The 22,269-nt window shown below is 39.1% G+C and overlaps 1 protein-coding gene across 12 annotated transcripts in view; it reads left to right on the top strand.

Annotated features, from left to right (window-relative positions):
- Positions 1–9,429: 9,429 nt before the first annotated feature.
- The window catches only part of LOC110447513 (collagen alpha-1(XXV) chain-like), a 113,138-nt gene continuing 100,298 nt past the window's right edge, over positions 9,430–22,269 (top strand). For 4 of the 12 annotated variants that reach the window (XM_021493265.1, XM_021493261.1, XM_021493264.1 and 1 more), the window contains exons 1-2: positions 9,442–10,093; positions 10,656–10,734. In XM_021493265.1, the coding sequence (XP_021348940.1) occupies positions 9,839–10,093; positions 10,656–10,734 (334 nt within the window). In that variant the 5' untranslated portion in view covers positions 9,442–9,838. Of the gene's footprint in view, positions 10,094–10,655; positions 10,735–22,269 lie in introns of all 12 variants that reach the window. The other 8 variants (XM_021493268.1, XM_021493269.1, XM_021493270.1 and 5 more) reach the window with 7 other exon arrangements.

Below are 22,269 nucleotides of genomic sequence, written 5' to 3'. Positions count from 1 at the left end.
TGTAACGTTTCATTCATACTGGTTACGCAATATTCGCTTCCCATGTTTCCTTTGCCATAACTTACATGAAATGGGGTCTCCGATGAACGCAGGATGCGCGTGCCGTCAAAATCTTGAATGAAAGAAGACAGATATTTCAGAGCTTCTTGGCCCCGATTTACATAAATCTACGGCGTTATCTGAGGGCTGGTGTACGGCCTTACCAGATCAGAAGTAGGCCTATAACATAGAACTAAGTCGTACAACCGCTCCCAGACACAAGTTACAACATTTATGTTTCATCATATAAAAATGAATTATCTTAAATACATTGCGGAATACCTGTACTGTCTGTTATCTGAATGATTGAATCAACGGCTAAGGATATCAATGTGTGATAAATATTGAAAATCTGTACTTCAAGAAAGTAACAACTACATATTAAGACAGAATACATTGTTGAGTAAACGAAACTAGTTGTTACACTTGCAGAGACAGCTGGTAACAAAACTAGGTGGAAAAGGAGAGAAACGTTCTTATCATAACGATCTCTTAATGTTTTTTTTTTACTTTAAACAAAATTTTAATGAGTTATAAATCCTGCAACGATATTTTTACAAATGCAAAATGACTCTGCATACTAATATTGTCTTTTAATGGTGTCTGGTAACCCAATTAACTTATACAGGTAACTGATGGCTATTTGTATTAACCGGTGGCCATGACCTACTTGTGCAGGCAACCGGTGGTTCTTTTCACTTGTATATATAAATGGTGGCAATATGTTCTTAACTGACGTCCTTACAGATAACTGGTTGCTAGATGTATTAAACAAGAGGCAATAACGTGTACAGGCTAGTGGCTGTATGTACATAATCTAGTGGCTAACTATATTTAACTGGTGGGCCTATCTTTTATAGGTAACTGGTAGTTATATGTACATAACTGAAGACCATAACTGGTATAGGTAACTGGTAGTTATATGTACTTAACTGAAGACCATAACTGGTATAGGTAACTGGTAGTTATATGTACTTAACTGAAGACCATAACTGGTATAGGTAACTGGTAGTTATATGTACTTAACTGAAGACCATAACTGGTATAGGTAACTGGTAGTTATATGTACTTAACTGAAGACCATAACTGGTATAGGTAACTGGTAGTTATATGTACTTAACTGAAGACCATAACTGGTATAGGTAACTGGTAGTTATATGTACTTAACTGAAGACCATAACTGGTATAGGTAACTGGTAGTTATATGTACTTAACTGAAGACCATAACTGGTATAGGTAACAGTTAGCTGGTGGACATATATACTTCAGTAGCTGTACTTACTTGTACTGTTAGCTGGTGGACATATATACTTAAGTAGCTGTACTTACTTCTACAGTTAGCTGGTGGACATATATACTAAGTAGCTGTACGTACTTCTATAGTTAGCTGGTGGACATATATACTTAAGTAGCTGTTCTTACTTGTACAGTAAGCTGGTGGACATATATACTTTAGTAGCTGTACGTACTTATATAGTTAGCTGGTGGACATATATACTTAAGTAGCTGTACTTACTTGTACAGTTAGCTGGTGGATATTATTATATAATTAACCAGTGGCACTATTTATTGGCTATAAATACTTAACCGGTGGCCATGGTTGTACGGTCAGCTAGTGGCTATATGCTTAACCGTTGGTCTTAGGTAGTACAGTTAGCAGTTGTTGGCACTGGCTTGTGGCTCGGTGTGAACTTCCAAGGATTGCTCTATCCTGTACGGTGGTCTTTGTTTCTCACAAAATTACATCACGTCAGTACTGTAAATATTACAAAGTGCAAAACAATAACATCCCAGAAATTGCTCGCGGTACGGGCGGATAATCACGTTCCCACACGTCAGTGACCGCACCTCTCGGATGGACGTAGCAATTGGCGGGTAGGTGCGTGCGTGCCTTCCCATTTCTGATAAAGCACGTGTAGATGAGTGATAGCATGTTGTACTCACGCGAAGATGAGCAAAACATGAGCCACATCTATCAGAATAGAATTGACAAATCACGAAAACTTCTATCATGTTTCATGTTTTGATCAACCTTCGTTCTGATGATCACATGATATCGAGGGCAACATGGAAATCCAACCTCAAAAGATTATGAGTAGCAAGATGTCCTACCTCAGACTGACCCATTGGAGACGGCGTCTACAAGAGCAACACGTCCAGCCATAGAATCAAACACGTCAGACAAGATAGGCTCACCAATGTTAATATACCCAGTCACGTAGGGGACTCATATTTTGTAAGCAGCTCGGTATAGCGTTTTTGACATTTAAATAACAATTTTGAATTTCTGGCGCTTGATTTGGAGATTGAACGTACACAATTTAACTTTGACAGTATTATATGCCCCAAACTTTTGGCAATGGGTCTTATATAATTTGCGGAGATTTACCTTTAACCTAGGATTAGACTACTATAAAAGTTCGTGACTCAAACGTTGGAGATACTGTTATTGGTTTGTGTAAGAGTTAGGAGTGGGTGATGTATTTAGAGAACAAACCAGAATCATCACCCTTGGGATACGCCACTCTGTAAAACAAGACCGATTAGACTTCCCTCCTCTTGTCTGACAATTTACTGTCAGGTTGGCATTCTTCATACTATACCGGGTAAGGATATAGACCTGATCATACACTTGTTAGTGGTTTATAATGTACGATAGAAAGTGGAATGGTTGTGATAGTTCTATAGTTCACTACAGCATGGTAAAGATTACCTAAAACATACTTATGAACCTACTTTAGATATTAAAACACAGAATTCCGTTTTATTAATCACACAGCGCCCATTTCATTCCTGATAAGAAATAAAATTTATGATGATTGTTCTTGCAAAAGTTTAAATAGTAAGTGGATATTTCATATGAGAAAAAAGTAATTAAAATAAGGTAATCAACTCTCTGGCATACGTGAAAAATCTGGAAGCCAGTAATAACGTTAATTAAACAGTAATAACATAAAAACAGGAATCTTAGAAAAGTAATATAGAACAAATGTCACTCTAAGTCCCAATATTTCGGCCGCATGACCTTCTTCAACGGCGAAAGTCAACGACTGTTCCAAGTAACGTCCATCTAGCTTATTCTTTGGTACAGGAAATGACGCACAAATGTATTCCTCAAATATTTGATTTCATCAATAATGTTGGTATTAATCGGCCTAAAGATGGAGAAATGTATAATTATGGTGCATGGTCGTATCAACCTCTTGTAAGGTAGTATCATCCTCGTGTATCAGGTCAGCTAAAAAAATGCATTAAGTATTTTACCACATTCTCTTATACCATCACACACCCTCAAGTACCCTCCCATGTCCTCACCCTCAAGTATCCTCCCATGTCCTTACCCTCAAGTACCCTCCAATGGCCTCTCTCTCAAGTAACATCCCATATCCCACCCTCAAGTACCATCCCATACCTTCACCTACCGTCCAATGCCCTCACCCTCAAATACCATCCGATATCCCCAACCTCAAGTACCATCCCATACCCTCACCTACCCTCCAATGCCCTCACCCTCAAATACTATCCCATATCCCCAATCTCAAGTACCATCCCCTACCCTAATCTTCAAATACTATCCAATACGTACCCTAACCTTTTAAGTACCACACTTTGCCCTCACCCTCAAGTAGCCTCACTTTCAAGTACCATCCCATACCCTCAAGTAACACGCAGGAAATATATCTGTATATGTTTACGAATTGCACTATATAACAATATATCACTAATAGGTTCCTATTTCAGCGACATGACGTGTACGCCGAGCTTCTTACTTCTTCGCCATCGGATTATCATTCCAGCGTATTTTTAGCCAAGAAGTTGAAATATTGCATTTTATTTTACACGATTATATTTCGCTCGTCATGTTAAGTTTTAATCTTCCTTTGAAATATCTGGTTTCCGTGGCTGTATTTTACCACATGAACTGTGTCCCTGGAGAGATAAGCCAGGCATACCGACGCATGGTTAGCAACGCTACGGCGCCCAGCTCCAGCACTGTGTCTTCAAAATAATCAGAATGAGACAACGAAATAAAAACTAGTGATGAGAAAGTTGAAGTTTATCCATATTAAATGGAAACAATGTGGTACCAATGCTCCGTAACAACCCTCCCAATCAATCAGTAGGTGTGGTCATCGTATCACCACCATCGTCCGTGGTGTTGGCGGACGGAAGTTAGTGGTCAGCCGGAAGTTGGCGATGGAGGGACGTTGGTTGACGGACGAAGGCTTATATGTCCGTAAATAATACCAAGATAAACAGTGAGACGGATATTGACCAGTTTTCCATTGGCGTCATAGGATTACATGTATACACTAATACAGATTGTTGTTTGATACGGTCCTTATGACGTCAGTCGAATCTTGAATCACTTAAAAACATAGGAACGGTGCATATCGCTATTTGTAATATAGGAGAGGCATTGTGAAGATTTTGCTCCCGTCTTAGGTTGCTAGGTTGGTCCTCATGACACTAGCTGCCAATTGCTTGGACAGTTCCCCAAAAGCCACATCTGTATTCGTCATGCACCAAGATTCCACATTTATATCAGCCAAAACTAACTCAACTACGAACCCGCTGCTCTGTACTAATACTTTTCTGGAGTTTTATCTTGTGTAATATCCGGGAGCAGGTATTGTTACTACATCGCTCGGTCTGGCCAGACAGTTCTATCTAAACAGCGACCGCAGGATTGCAGTGTGGTGCACACACCGCTCGCCAAAATCGTAAATTGTCGAGGGGCTTTTGATGGGAGATACTGGGTGGGTATCAGTCTGCAAATGAGTATGGTTTGGTTCGTGGCAGTCAACAAAAGAAATTTAGTGCATTCTCGGCGTCTCTCCAACTACCCGGGCTCGGTCCGGACGGTAAATATCAGGGACAAGATGGGAGGATATTCTATTGGAGTGCCATTGTTTGTTAATTGTTGATTTTCCAGCAATACGACACCACATAGTCTAGCAATAACCCAAGAAGGGAATTTGTACCCTGTCCTTGCTTAAACAAAAATTAACCCTTTAGGACAACCCACACCTGGACTACACTTGACTGAACCCTCACAGGACAGAGCCAATGATATCAGACAAGTAGAGTTCTCGCTCTCTCTAATAAAACAGAACCTTCATTTTCCCAATACGAAACCCTCACAAGACACTAAAAAAATACTTGTATAGACATGAACTTCATTACAGACAAACCCCCCCAATTGTCAGAACCCTCCCTAAATAGAACCCTCACTACACAAAACAAAACTATCACTAGTCAGAACCCTCATTCGAGAGAACGCTCTTTAGCTAAAGTCATCACAAGATAGCATCCTTGTAAGTCAGACAAAGCCTACCCTAGACAGCAACGTAACTAGATCGGATTGTTTGTGAAATATTGCCATTGCAATCATTCAAGATTTACAAACGTAGATGCATTGAAACTGATACGAGCTTGTTTGGCGCAGGACTTCTAAACAAATTGTGAGGTTAGGATTCCCTGACATTTCAATCATCAGTCAAGGCTCTACCACAGAAACTGAACGAGCACGTGAGATTGGTTAGTGTTTACTACTGACACTTACTTAACAAACACTTATTTAACACATACGTAGTTAGTATTAACTACTGACACTTAACACATACGTAGTTAGTGTTAACTACTGACACTTACTTAACAAAGTCGTAGTTAGTGTTAACTACTGACACGTACTTAACAAAGTCGTAGTTAGTATTAACTACTGACACTTACTTAACAAAGTCGTAGTTATTGTTAACTAGTGACACGTACTTAACAAAATTGTAGTTTGTGTTAATCAACGACAGGCACTTAGCATATACGTAGTTAGTGTTAACTACTGACACGTACTAAACCTAAACGTAGTTAGTGTTAACAACTGACACGTACTTAACATAGTTGTAGTTTGTGTTAACTACTGACACTTACTTAACACATACGTAGTTAGTATTAACTACTGACACTTACTTAACAAACACGTACTTAACACATACGTAGTTAGTATTAACAACTGACACTTACTTAACACATACGTAATTAGTATTAACAACTGACACTTACTTAACAAAGTCGTAGTTAGTGTTAACTAGTGACACGTACTTAGCACATACGTAGTTAGTGTTAACTACTGACACGTACTTAACACATACGTAGTTAGTGTTAACAACTGTCACGTACTTAACATAGTCGTAGTTAGTGCGTTACTACTGACACGTACTTAACATAGTCGTAGTTAATGTTAACTACTGACACGTACTTAACAAAGTTGTAGTTAGTGTTAACTACTGACACGTACTTAGCACATACGTAGTTAGTGTTAACTACTGACACGTACTTAACACATACGTAGTTAGTGTTAACTACTGACACGTACTTAACATAGTCGTAGTTAGTGCGTTACTACTGACACGTACTTAACATAGTCGTAGTTAATGTTAACTACTGACACGTACTTAACAAAGTTGTAGTTAGTGTTAACTACTGACACGTACTAAACCTAAACGTAGTTAGTGTTAACTACTGACACTTACTTAACAAAGTCGTAGTTAGTGTTAACTACTGACACGTACTTAGCAAAGTTGTAGTTAGTGTTAACTAGTGACACGTACTTAGCACATACGTAGTTAGTGTTAACTACTGACACGTACTTAACACATACGTAGTTAGTGTTAACTACTGACACGTACTAAACCTAAACGTAGTTAGTGTTAACAACTGTCACGTACTTAACATAGTCGTAGTTAGTGCGTTACTACCGACACGTACTTAACATAGTCGTAGTTAGTGTTAACTACTGACACGTACTTAGCACATACGTAGTTAGTGTTAACTACTGACACGTACTTAACACATACGTAGTTAGTGTTAACTACTGACACGTACTTAACATAGTCGTAGTTAGTGTTAACTACTGACACGTACTTAGCACATACGTAGTTAGTGTTAACTACTGACACGTACTTAGCACATACGTAGTTAGTGTTAACTACTGACACGTACTTAACAAAGTCGTAGTTAGTGTTAACTAGTGACACGTACTTAGCACATACGTAGTTAGTGTTAACTACTGACACGTACTTAACACATACGTAGTTAGTGTTAACTACTGACACGTACTTAACAAAGTCGTAGTTAGTGTTAACTAGTGACACGTACTTAGCACATACGTAGTTAGTGTTAACTACTGACACGTACTTAACACATACGTAGTTAGTGTTAACTACTGACACGTACTTAACATAGTCGTAGTTAGTGTTAACTAGTGACACGTACTTAGCACATACGTAGTTAGTGTTAACTACTGACACGTACTTAACACATACGTAGTTAGTGTTAACTACTGACACGTACTTAACATAAACGTAGTTAGTGTTAACAACTGTCACGTACTTAACATAGTCGTAGTTAGTGCGTTACTACTGACACGTACTTAACATAGTCGTAGTTAGTGTTAACTACTGACACGTACTTAGCACATACGTAGTTAGTGTTAACTACTGACACGTACTTAACACATACGTAGTTAGTGTTAACTACTGACACGTACTAAACCTAAACGTAGTTAGTGTTAACAACTGTCACGTACTTAACATAGTCGTAGTTAGTGCGTTACTACTGACACGTACTTAACAAAGTCGTAGTTAGTGTTAACTACTGACACGTACTTAGCACATACGTAGTAAGTGTTAACTACTGACACGCACTTAGCACATACGTAGTTAGTGTTAACTAGTGACACGTACTGAACAAAGTCGTAGTTAGTGTTAACTACTGACATGCACTTAGCACATACGAAGTAAGTGTTAACTACTGACTCGTACTTAACAAAGTTGTAGTTTGTGTTAACTACTGACACTTACTTAACAAAGACGTAGCTAGTGTTAACTACTGACACGTACTTAACAAAGTTGTAGTTTGTGTTAACTACTGACACTTACTTAACAAATACGTAGTTAGTGTTAACTACTGACACGTACTTTACACAGACGTAGTTAGTGTTTAACTACTGACACTTACTTAACACATACACCCAGGGGCGTTTCTAGGATATTTGAAAGAGGGGGCGTAGAATCAAAAATTTCGCCGAGCGGAGCGAGGCAAACAATTTTTTTGAACCTTTTTTTTGCTAAAAAAAAAAATACGGATCACCCATCGGATGGGGGAAGCAGTATAAAAAGAAATCAGAGTATGTGTTTAATTAATGAATATGATAAATTGCCATATTCAATACAATATTAGCAGATTACGATAGTTTTTGTTGTTGTTTTTTTGAAAAGGGGGCGTACGCCCATTACGCCCTCACCTGGACCCGCCCCTGACACCCGTGTTTTTTTTTTACTTTTGCTTTAGTACAGACAATTATCTTACACGTGTGGTAGAGTACCGTTAATAACGAGACTTTACACGTGTTTAACGACTTCAACTACCAACTAGGGCGGCTTACTCGACACATGTGTTGATATAATTGCGACTTTTTACACGTGTGGTTACGATAGTGTACACATGCGTCTTTAGCCTGTGTAACTCAAACAAGCGAGCCACGCTTTAAACTACTAAATCTTGCTTAGGAGAAGGCGTTTTGGATATAGTAGGGAATGTACCCTAATTGGTCTTGAATAGTCATCGATAGATCAGAAACTCAAAACATAGTATGGGTCAGACGTGTACGATACTTTCAACCAGAATTCATATTCTGAATGTGTCAACCTCAATGTAGTATTTAAGTGAATGTCAATTCCACACCATAGCGTACCAAAAATAAACATGTAAAGGTATTCGATGGTCACCGATGTATCTATCACCACCCTTCTACCAACCGTAACATTTCAATGTGGCGGTTTTCCCTCAGAACCTGACGGTCAGTGTAGCATTTTCCCAACCCCTTTCTCTTATGAATGGGGGCCGGAGGAAGGGGGGTCTTGTAGTACACTGGTGTGATGCGTAGGGGAAATCTCCAGGTTCTACAACATGGAAAGGTTGATAAATGTCAATCCCGACGCTTTAACAAATGGTTTAGGATAGGGGTTTTACTTGGTGTAACCGCTGTTCCCCAGTAATAGGGACTGTAGCTGTTTAATGTGTATTGCTCAGTTTCAGTTCGTCCACGAGTGTAATCAGTGGCAGCTTCCAATCAATGCCCATGTCGTACCACAATTTTGTTTGCCTCGACCGACTTGTAAACAAATAGTGATGACATTTGCCAAAAGAAAACAATTACATTTGTGTTGTGTACATAGGGACGTCTCTATCCCGTCCGCATCCAAACACAGTCCCATACACTCCATCCAAAAGGAAATATAATCTTGATACAGAAATTCCGTAAATTCCAAAAAGTGGGTCAAAAACTGTGCATATACGTTGCAATGCATATCTTATATGTTATGAAAACACTTGAAATACGTTATATGCGCAACTCTCTAAATCCAAGTACGGTAACTATAATACCAAGATGAAACTCTGCTCATTGGTGTTTTCATAAAAACTACACAGAAATTAAATAAAATTTGGAAAAAATAATCCGGGAAAATATTGAGGTTAACAGAATGTTGCCGACACAGGTAGGGTGAGACGAAACAGGTAGGGCGCGGGTACCCGTGTTTACTGATGCGGGGACGACGGGCTTCCCTGCCGTGGTACTGCCCCAGAACTGACGGCGCGCTCCTGTAGATACACTCGCAGTGATAATACTGACAACACTGCTACACACACGTGCTTCTCCGCGCTACCTGTCACATATGATGTAAGGCCATCTACCTGCAACTTTCGCTTTGGGATTCAGGGATTTACAATTACTTTCAAAATGGAGAAACATAGAACGGATGGAGTTAAAAAGAAATCTGTGAAGTGCTCTCGTTGCAGTGCGTTAGTTGTATCATGTTTTGTGGCAGCCCTGCTGGTCTCCCTCACCGGCTACTTGCTATGGAGTCTGGCTTCCTATCACCAAACTCTCGTTCTGTTACAAACTCGGGTGGCAAAACTCGAGGATGATCGCTTAAATAACGAGAGAAATATTGAAACTATTGTGAAAACAAGAGTGGACATAGAAATGAAAAAGGTAAGTAGATTTAACATATCAAGTAAATAAACATAATAATTTTAAAATTACTTCTAAAAAGTTTTATAAAGACATTTTATGATAAAATCACGTTTACAACATTAGTTTTACATTGAGGATTATCAGACGGTAAATCTTTTTATAAAGTAGGTTATTTCTTCCATGAATGTTACACATTCAATCCAGACTCGGTCCAGCCGATACCCTGCAGACAAGTATCTTTACGAGTGTGTTTACCGGTCGAATTTTCTGTCGATTAAGAAAACCTGTGTAGCATATTGTAGTAGCTTTGGTATGTAGCATATCAGTATAGGCCAATATTGAAATCACGGACAAATTGATGGAATGTGGTGTTATGGGGAAAATGAAAAGGAAAGATGTGCTTTTCATAAAAAAATGTTTATGAAACATTGGTTGTTTTGCCGAAGTATCTGGCAATAATTTTTTTCTTTTTTAGTAAAAAATAAATATAGACTTTAAAAGATGAGGAGATGGTTCACTGTTAAGAAACATTCTGATATGTGTATGTAATCTTGACTTTCCTGTTGTATTTTCCTTGTAGCATTTTGACAGTTTGTCTACTAAACCAGGCAACCGAAAGCGAGTGGCTCGACAGACTCCCTCATGTCCATGTACACAAGGTAAGATATTCCCTGTGTAAATTAAATAATCTAGACTAACGGTTTTAAACCGATAACATTCCCTCATATTGTCCCATGTACAATTTGATAAGGTTGCAAAAAATTATAAAATCTTTTTAAAATCTTTTTTTAGGTGATAACTGTCACCATATCATCTTCAAAATAAGAAGTAAAAAAAAGGGATTCAAGATTTTTATGACTCAAAAGATATAAATAAATTTTATAAATAAAATATGTTTAATGCTGCAATATAAATCAAGAGAGATAAGTAATGGGTTGTGTCAACAGCTTTGATGGGAGGTCCTGTCAGGCGAGCTGTCTATTAGATAAAGTATTGTTACTGATACCGAGAAGCACACAATTAAGACAAATGCCTGGTGTCAAAGTGTATCAGAGATAATCATAGCACAGGTCGGAAGAGGCTGGACTCCTTAATAACGAGTATATCCTGGGAAAGTTCTACTGCATTATAGAGAAATTCAAGTCCCTCTTATCCCCCACAGGGCGAGTTCAAGTCCCATCACACACCCTTCAAGAAGTTCAGTTCCTATTAGTCTCTCAAGGGTAATTATGAGGTAATCAAATCCATATCATACCTAATAACAGAGATCTGAGATGGTACACCCCCACAATAAGTGTTATATATATCAGGTCCATATGATCCCCACAATGTGTTCTGTGGTGATGAAGTCCCTTTCATCCCAATAATGAGAATTATTACGGTGACACCCCCAACAACGACTCATTAGTTGGCACAGCAACTATTATCACCCACAATGAGAGTTCTGAGATGATTAAGTCCCTATTATCTCTACAGTATGAGTTTTGAGTTAAGGCCCTATTACTCCATCAGTGAGAGTTTTTAGTTAAAACCCTATTATCCCATCAGTGAGAGTTGTTAGTCAAGCCCTTATTATCCTTACAGTGATCATGAGAGTTCAAGGTAAACCATTATCCCTACACTGAGACCCATGAGGTGGTACAGTCCCATGAGAGTTCTGAGATGATTAATTCCCTATTATCTCTACAGTAAGAGTTTTGAGTTAAGTCCCTATTATCCCTACAGTGAGAGTTTTGAGTTAAGTCCCTATTCCTACAGTGAGAGATTTAAGTCAAGTCCTTATCCCTACAGTGAGAGTTTTTAGTTAAGTCCTTATTCCCACAGTGAAAGTTTTGAATTAAGTCCCTATCCTTACAGTGACAGTTTTGAGTTAATTCCTTATTCCTACAGTGAGAGTTTTAAGTTAAGTACTTATTCCTACAGTGAGAGTTTTGAGTTAAGTACTTATTCCTACAGTGAGAGTTTTGAGTTAAGTCCCTATCCTTACAGTGAGAGTTTTGAGTTAAGTCCTTATTCCTACAGTGAGAGTTTTGAGTTAAGTCCTTATTCCTACGGTGATAGTTCTAAGTTAGTTCCATATTATCCCAAAAGTGTATTTTTTTTAAGTTAAATCCCTGTTCTCCCCACATTAAGAGCTGTGAGAGTTTGAGTTCAGTCTTTGTTTTCCCTACAGTATGAGTTCTGTGTTTATTTCCTATTATCCCTTACTACAGTAAGAGTTTTGAGATGATGAAGTCCCTATTATCCCCAATAGAGTTATGAGTTGGTAAATCCCTATTATCCCCACAGTGAAAGTTCTTATTTGATAAAGCCCCTTATATCTCCAATCCCCAATATACTGTATATAAGAAATATGAGGTGATAAAACCCTTGTCATTAATTAGTGTATTATAAAGTGAGAAAAAACCCTGTTTATCACCCATTTTAGTGAGTATGAGGTAGTAAATCCCCTTTGAGTACAATTCCTATAAGGAGAGTTTAGAAGTCCTTATTATCCCACATTGGAGTACTTATTGTCCCACATTGGAGTACTTATTGTCCCACATTGGAGTACTTATTGTCCCACACTGAAGAACTTATTATCCCACACTGAAGTACTTATAATCCCACACTAAGGTACTTATAATCCCACACTGAAGTACTTATTATCCAATACTGAGGTACTTATTATTCCACACTGAGGTACATATTGTCCCACACTGAAGTACTTACTGTCCCACACTGGAGTTCTTATTATCCCACACTGAAGTACTTATTATCCCACACTGAAGTACTTATTATCCCACACTGAGGTACCTATTGTCCCACACTGAAGTATTTATTGTCCCACACTGAAGTACTTATTGTCCCACACTGAAGTATTTATTGTCCCACACTGATTTACTTATAATCCCACACTGAGGTACTTATTATCCCACACTGAAGAACTTATTGTCCCACACTGGAGTACTTATTATCCCACGCTCAAGTATTTATTATCCCACACTGAGGTACTTATTATTCCACACTGAGGTACATATTGTCCCACACTGAAGTATTTATTGTCCCACACTGAAGTACTTATTGTCCCACACTGAAGTATTTATTGTCCCACACTGGAGTTCTTATTATCCCACACTGAGGTACATATTATCCCACACTGGAGTACTTATTATCCCACACTGAAGTACTTATTATCCCACACTGAAGTACTTATTATCCCACAATGAGGTACATATTGTCCCACACTGGAGTTCTTATTATCCCACACTGAAGTACTTATTATCCCACACTGGAGTACTTATTATCCCACAATGAGGTACATATTGTCCCACACTGAAGTACATATTGTCCCACACTGAAGTACTTACTGTCCCACACTGGAGTTCTTATTATCCCACACTGAGGTACATATTGTCCCACACTGAAGTATTTATTATTCCACACTGAGGTACATATTGTCCCACACTGAAGTATTTATTATTCCACACTGAGGTACATATTGTCCCACACTGAAGTATTTATTGTCCCACACTGAGGTACTTATTGTCCCATACTGAGGTACTTATTATCCCACACTGAAGTATTTATTATCCCACACTGAGGTTCTTATTGTCCCACACTGAAGTACTTATTGTCCCACACTGGAGTACTTATAATTCCACACTGAAGTACTTATTGTCCCACACTGAAGTATTTATTGTCCCACACTGAAGTACTTATTGTCCCACACTGAGGTACTTGTTGTCCCACACTGTGTTCCTTATTATCCAATACTGAGGTACATATTGTCCCACACTGAAGTATTTATTGTCCCACACTGAAGTACTTCTTGTCCCACACTGAAGTACTTATTGTCCCACTCTGGAGTACTTATAATTCCACACTGAAGTACTTATTGTCCCACACTGGAGTTCTTATTATCCCACACTGAAGTACTTATTATCCCACACTGAGGTTCTTATTGTCCCTCACTGAAGTACTTATTGTCCCACACTGGAGTTCTTATTATCCCACACTGGAGTACTTATTATCCCACACTGAGGTACATATTGTCCCACCCTGAAGTACTTATTGTCCCACACTGGAGTACTTATTATTCCATACTGAGGTACATATTGTCCCACACTGAAGTACTTATTGTCCCACACTGAATTATTTATTATCCCACACTGAGGTTCTTATTGTCCCACACTGAAGTACTTATTATCCCACACTGGAGTACTTATTATCCCACTCTGGAATACTTATTATCCCACACTGAGGTACATATTTTCCCACACTGGAGTACTTATTATCCCACTCTGGAATACTTATTATCCCACACTGAGGTACATATTGTCCCACACTGAAGTACTTATTATCCCACTCTGGAATACTTATTATCCCACACTGAGGTACATATTGTCCCACACTGAAGTACTTATTATCCCACTCTGGAATACTTATTATCCCACACTGAGGTACATATTGTCCCACACTGAAGTACTTATTATCCCACACTGGAGTTCTTATTATCCCACACTGGAGTACTTATTATCCCACTCTGGAATACTTATTATCCCACACTGAGGTACATATTGTCCCACACTGAAGTACTTATTATCCCACACTGGAGTACTTATTATCCCACACTGAGGTACATATTGTCCCACACTGAAGTACTTATTGTCCCACACTGGAGTACTTATTATCCCACACTGAGGTACATATTGTCCCACACTGAAGTACTTATTGTCCCACACTGGAGTACTTATTATCCCACACTGAAGTACTTATTATCCCACACTGGAGTACTTATTATTCCACAATGAGGTACATATTGTCCCACACTGAAGTATTTATTATCCCACACTGAGGTACATATTGTCCCACACTGAAGTACTTATTATCCCACACTGAGGTACATATTGTCCCACACTGAAGTAATTATTATCCCACACTGAGGTACTTATTATCCCACACTGAGGTTCTTATTGTCCCACACTGTGTTCCTTATTATCCAATACTGAGGTACATATTGTCCCACACTGAAGTATTTATTATTCCACACTGAGGTACATATTGTCCCACACTGAAGTATTTATTGTCCCACACTGAAGTACTTATTATCCAATACTGAGGTACTTATTATTCCACAATGAGGTACATATTGTCCCACACTGAAGTATTCATTGTCCCACACTGAAGTACTTATTGTCCCACACTGAGGTACTGAAGTATTTATTGTCCCACACTGAAGTACTTATTGTCCCACACTGAGGTACTTATTGTCCCACACTGAGGTACTTATTGTCCCACACTGAGTTCCTTATTATCCAATACTGAGGTACTCATTATTCCACAATGAGGTACATATTGTCCCACACTGAAGTACTTATTATCCAATACTGAGGTACTTATTATTCCACAATGAGGTACATATTGTCCCACACTGAAGTACTTATTGTCCCACACTGAAGTACATATTGTCCCACACTGAAGTATTTATTGTCCCACACTGGAGTACTTATTATTCCACACTGAGGTACATATTGTCCCACACTGAAGTACTTATTGTCCCACACTAGAGTTCTTATTATCCCACACTGAAGTACTTATTATCCCACACTGAGGTACTTATTGTCCCACACTGAGGTACTTATTGTCCCACACTGAAGTACTTATTATCCCACACTGAAGTATTTATTGTCCCACACTGAAGAACTTATAATCCCACACTGAAGTAATTATTATCCCACACTGAGGTACTTATTATCCCACACTGAGGTACTTATTGTCCCACACTGAGGTACTTATAATCCCACACTGAAGTATTTATTGTCTCACACTGAAGTGCTTATCATCCCACACTGAGGTACTTATTGTCCCACACTGAGGTACTTATTGTCCCACACTGAAGTACTTATTATCCCACACTGAAGTATTTATTGTCCCACACTGAAGAACTTATAATCCCACACTGAAGTAATTATTATCCCACACTGAGGTACTTATTATCCCACACTGAGGTACTTATTGTCCCACACTGAGGTACTTATTATCCCACACTGAAGTACTTATTATCCCACACTGAAGTATTTATTGTCCCACACTGAGGAACTTATAATCACACACTGAAGTAATTATTATCCCACACTGAGGTACTTATTGTCCCACACTGAGGTACTTATAATCCCACACTGAAGTATTTATTGTCTCACACTGAAGTGTTTATTATCCCACACTGAGGTACTTATTGTCCCACACTTAGGTACTAATAATCCCACACTGAAGTATTTATTGTCCCACACTGAGGTTCTTATTATCCCAAACTGAAGTACTTATTATCCCACACTGAAGTATTTATTGTCCCACACTGAGGAACTTATAATCACACACTGAAGTAATTATTATCCCACACTGAGGTACTTATTATCCCACACTGAGGTACTTATAATCCCACACTGAAGTATTTATTGTCTCACACTGAAGTACTTATTATTCCACACTGAGGTACTTATTGTCCCACACTGAAGTCCAAAGTATCCCACACTGAATTCCTTGTTATCCTTCAAGGAGAGTTCTGAAGTTCGAAACTTTTCTAGTTAGAAGTATTCTGAGGTGATACCATCACTAATATCCCCACTAGAAAAATTACAAGGTAACAATATCCCAGTGATCACATCTGTTACTGGGGTTATCAAATATGTTACTAGGGTGATGAATCTGTTACTAGGGTGATGAATCTGTTACAGGGGTGATCAAATATGTTACTTGGGTGATGAATCCGTTACTAGGGTGATGAATCTGTTACAGGAGTGATCAAATATGTTACTAGGGTGATGAATCTGTTACTAGGGTGATGAATTTGTTACAGGGGTGATCAAATATGTTACTAGGGTGATAAATCTGTTACTAGGGTGATGAATCTGTTACAGGGGTGATCAAATATGTTACTAGGGTGATGAATCTGTTACTAGGGTGATGAATCTGTTACAGGGGTGATCAAATCTGTTACTAGGATGATGAATCTGTTACAGGGGTGATCAAATATGTTACTAGGGTGATGAATATGTTACTAGGGTGATGAATCTGTTACAAGGATGATCAAATCTGTTACTAGGGTGATGAATCTGTTAATAGGGTGATGAATTTGTTACAAGAGAGATCAAATAAGTAACTAGGGTGAAGAATCTGTTACTTGGTTGATTAATCTGTTATTAGCGAAGTTGTTAGATAATACAAACCCTATAAGTATTATCCCAACAAGGAAAGTTTGGAGAAGTTATGTCCATCTGAGTGTTCCCCACTAGGGTATATCACTATAATCACCACTAGGGTATATCACTATAATCCCCACTAGGGTATATCACTATAATCCCCACTAGGGTATTCTGAGATGGTCCAGTTACTATAATCGCCACTAGGGTATATCACTATAATCCCCACTAGGGTATTCTGTGATGGTCCGATCACTATAATCCCCACTAGGGTATATCACTATAACGCCACGAGGGTATATCACTATAATCCCCACTAGGGTATTCTGTGATGTTCTAGTCACTATAATCCCCACTAGGGTATTCTGTGATGGTCCGATCCCTATAATCCCCACTAGGGTATTCTGAGATGGTCCAGTTACTATAATCGCCAATAGGGTATATCACTATAATCCCTACTAGGGTATTCTGTGATGGTCCAGTCACTATAATCCCCACTAGTGTATATCACTATAATCCCCACTAGTGTATATCACTATAATCCCCACTAGGGTATATCACTATAATCCCCACTAGGGTATATCACTATAATCTCGACTAGGGTATTCTGAGATGGTCTAGTCACTATAATCGCCACTAGGGTATATCACTATAATCGCCACTAGTGTATATCACTATAATCCCCACTAGGGTATATCACTATAATCGCCACTAGGGTATATCACTATAATCCCCACTAGGGTATATCACTATAATCCCCACTAGGGTATATCACTATAATCCCCACTAGGGTATTCCACTATAATCCCCACTAGGGTATATCACTATAATCCCCACTAGGGTATATCACTATAATCCCCACTAGGGTATATCACTATAATCCCCACTAGGGTATATCACTATAATCCCCACTAGGGTATATCACTATAATCCCCACTAGGGTATATCACTATAATCCCCACTAGGGTATATCACTATAATCCCCACTAGGGTATATCACTATAATCCCCACTAGGGTATATCACTATAATCCCCACTAGGGTATATCACTATAATCCCCACTAGGGTATATCACTATAATCCCCACTAGGGTATATCACTATAATCCCCACTAGGGTATATCACTATAATCCCCACTAGGGTATATCACTATAATCCCCACTAGGGTATATCACTATAATCCCCACTAGGGTATATCACTATAATCCCCACTAGGGTATATCACTATAATCCCCACTAGGGTATATCACTATAATCCCCACTAGGGTATATCACTATAATCCCCACTAGGGTATTCTGAGATGGTCCAGTCACTATAATCGCCAACAGGGTATATCACTATAATCACCACTAGGGTATTCTGTGATGTTCTAGTCACTATAATCCCCACTAGGGTATATCACTATAATCCCCACTAGGGTATATCACTATAATCCCCACTAGGGTATATCACTATAATCCCCACTAGGGTATATCACTATAATCCCCACTAGGGTATATCACTATAATCCCCACTAGGGTATATCACTATAATCCCCACTAGGGTATATCACTATAATCCCCACTAGGGTATATCACTATAATCCCCACTAGGGTATATCACTATAATCCCCACTAGGGTATATCACTATAATCCCCACTAGGGTATTTCACTATAATCCCCACTAGGGTATTCTGAGATGGTCCAGTCACTATAATCGCCAACAGGGTATATCACTATAATCACCACTAGGGTATTCTGTGATGTTCTAGTCACTATAATCCCCACTAGGGTATATCACTATAATCCCCACTAGGGTATATCACTATAATCCCCACTAGGGTATATCACTATAATCCCCACTAGGGTATATCACTATAATCCCCACTAGGGTATATCACTATAATCCCCACTAGGGTATATCACTATAATCCCCACTAGGGTATATCACTATAATCCCCACTAGGGTATATCACTATAATCCCCACTAGGGTATATCACTATAATCCCCACTAGGGTATATCACTATAATCCCCACTAGGGTATTTCACTATAATCCCCACTAGGGTATTCTGAGATGGTCCAGTCACTATAATCGCCAACAGGGTATATCACTATAATCACCACTAGGGTATTCTGTGATGTTCTAGTCACTATAATCCCCACTAGGGTATATCACTATAATCCCCACTAGGGTATATCACTATAATCCCCACTAGGGTATATCACTATAATCCCCACTAGGGTATATCACTATAATCCCCACTAGGGTATATCACTATAATCCCCACTAGGGTATATCACTATAATCCCCACTAGGGTATATCACTATAATCCCCACTAGGGTATATCACTATAATCCCCACTAGGGTATATCACTATAATCCCCACTAGGGTATATCACTATAATCCCCACTAGGGTATTTCACTATAATCCCCACTAGGGTATATCACTATAATCCCCACTAGGGTATATCACTATAATCCCCACTAGGGTATATCACTATAATCCCCACTAGGGTATATCACTATAATCCCCACTAGGGTATATCACTATAATCCCCACTAGGGTATATCACTATAATCCCCACTAGGGTATATCACTATAATCCCCACTAGGGTATATCACTATAATCCCCACTAGGGTATTCTGAGATGGTCCAGTCACTATAATCGCCAACAGGGTATATCACTATAATCACCACTAGGGTATTCTGTGATGTTCTAGTCACTATAATCCCCACTAGGGTATATCACTATAATCCCCACTAGGGTATATCACTATAATCCCCACTAGGGTATATCACTATAATCCCCACTAGGGTATATCACTATAATCCCCACTAGGGTATATCACTATAATCCCCACTAGGGTATATCACTATAATCCCCACTAGGGTATATCACTATAATCCCCACTAGGGTATATCACTATAATCCCCACTAGGGTATATCACTATAATCCCCACTAGGGTATATCACTATAATCCCCACTAGGGTATATCACTATAATCCCCACTAGGGTATATCACTATAATCCCCACTAGGGTATATCACTATAATCCCCACTAGGGTATATCACTATAATCCCCACTAGGGTATATCACTATAATCCCCACTAGGGTATATCACTATAATCCCCACTAGGGTATTTCACTATAATCCCCACTAGGGTATTCTGAGATGGTCCAGTCACTATAATCGCAAACAGGGTATATCACTATAATCCCCACTAGGGTATTCTGTGATGTTCTAGTCACTATAATCCCCACTAGGGTATATCACTATAATCCCCACTAGGGTATATCACTATAATCCCCACCAGGGTATATCATTATAATCCCCAATAGGGTATATCACTATAATCCCCACAAGGGTATTCTGAGGTGGTCTAGTCACTATAATCGCTACTAGGGTATATCACTATAATCCCCACTAGGGTATATCACTATAATTCCCACTAGGGTATTCTGTGATGGTCCAGTCACTATAATCCCCACTAGGGTATATCACTATAATCCCCACTAGGGTATATCACTATAATCCCCAGTAGGGTATATCACTATAATCCCCACTAGGGTATTCTGAGATGGTCCAGTCACTATAATCCCCACAAGGGTATATCACTATAATCCCTACTAGGGTATTCTGTGATGTTCTAGTCAGGTATATCACTACTAGGGTATTCTGAGATGGTCCAGTCACTATAATCCCCACTGGGGTATATCACTATAATCCACACTAGGTATTATCACTATAATCCCCACTAGGGTATTCTGAGATGGTTCAGTCACTATAATCCACACAAGGGTATTCTAAGGTGGTCTTGTCACTATAATCGCCACTAGGGTATAACACTATAATCCCCACTAGGGTATATCACAATAATCCCCACTAGGGTATTCTGTGATGGTCCAGTCACTATAATCCCCACTAGGGTATTCTGTGATGGTCCAGTCACTATAACCCCCACTAAGGGTAATCTGAGATGGTCCAGTCACTATAATACCCACTAGGGTAATCTGTGATGGTCCAGTCACTATAATCCTGACTAGGGTATTCTGTGATGGTCATTCACTAGAATCCCCACTGGGGTATTCTATGATGGTCCAGTCACTATAATCCCCACTAGGGTATTCTGTGATTGTCAAGTCACTATAATCCCCACTAGGGTATCTGAGATGGTCCAGTCACTATAATCCCCACTAGGGTATACTGTGATTGTCAAGTCACTATAATCCCGACTAGGGAATCTGAGATGGTCCAGTCACTATAATCCCCACTAGGGTTTTCTGAGATAGTCCAGTCACCATAATCCCCACAAGGGTATTCTGTGATTGTCAAGTCACTATAATCCCCACTATGGAAATCTGTGATGGTCCAGTCACTATAATCCCCACTAGGGTTTCCAAGATGGACCAGTCACTAAAAATCCCCACTAGGGTATCTGAGATGGTCAAGTCACTATAATCCCCACTAGGGTTTTCTGAGATAGTCCAGTCACTATAATCCCCACTATGGTATTCTGTGATTGTCAAGTCACTATAATCCCCACTACGTAATCTGAGATGGTCCAGTCACTATAATCCCCACTAGGGTATTCTGTGATGGTCCAGTCACTATAATCCCCACTAGGGTATATCACTATAATCGCCACTAGGGTATATCACTATAATCCCCACTAGGTTATTCTTTGATGGTCCATTCACTATAATCCCCGCTAGGGTATATCACTATAATCCCCACTAGGTTATTCTTTGATGGTCCATTCACTATAATCCCCACTAGGGTATAGCACTATAATCCCCACTAGGGTATATCATTATAATCCCCACTAGGGTATATCACTATAATCGCCACTAGGGAATATCACTATAATCCCCACTAGGGTATTCTGTGATGTTCTAGTCACTATAATCGCCACTAGGGTATGTCACTATAATCGCCACTAGGGTATATCCCTATAATCCCCACTAGGGTATATCACTATAATCCCCACTAGGTTATTCTTAGATGGTCCAGTCACTATAATC

Source organism: Mizuhopecten yessoensis, unplaced genomic scaffold (assembly GCF_002113885.1).
Source record: "Mizuhopecten yessoensis strain PY_sf001 unplaced genomic scaffold, ASM211388v2 scaffold3453, whole genome shotgun sequence".
Classification (NCBI taxonomy): Eukaryota; Metazoa; Mollusca; class Bivalvia; order Pectinida; family Pectinidae; genus Mizuhopecten; species Mizuhopecten yessoensis.
Note: the sequence above shows the minus strand (reverse complement) of the source record. Positions and strands in the feature narration are given on the sequence as shown.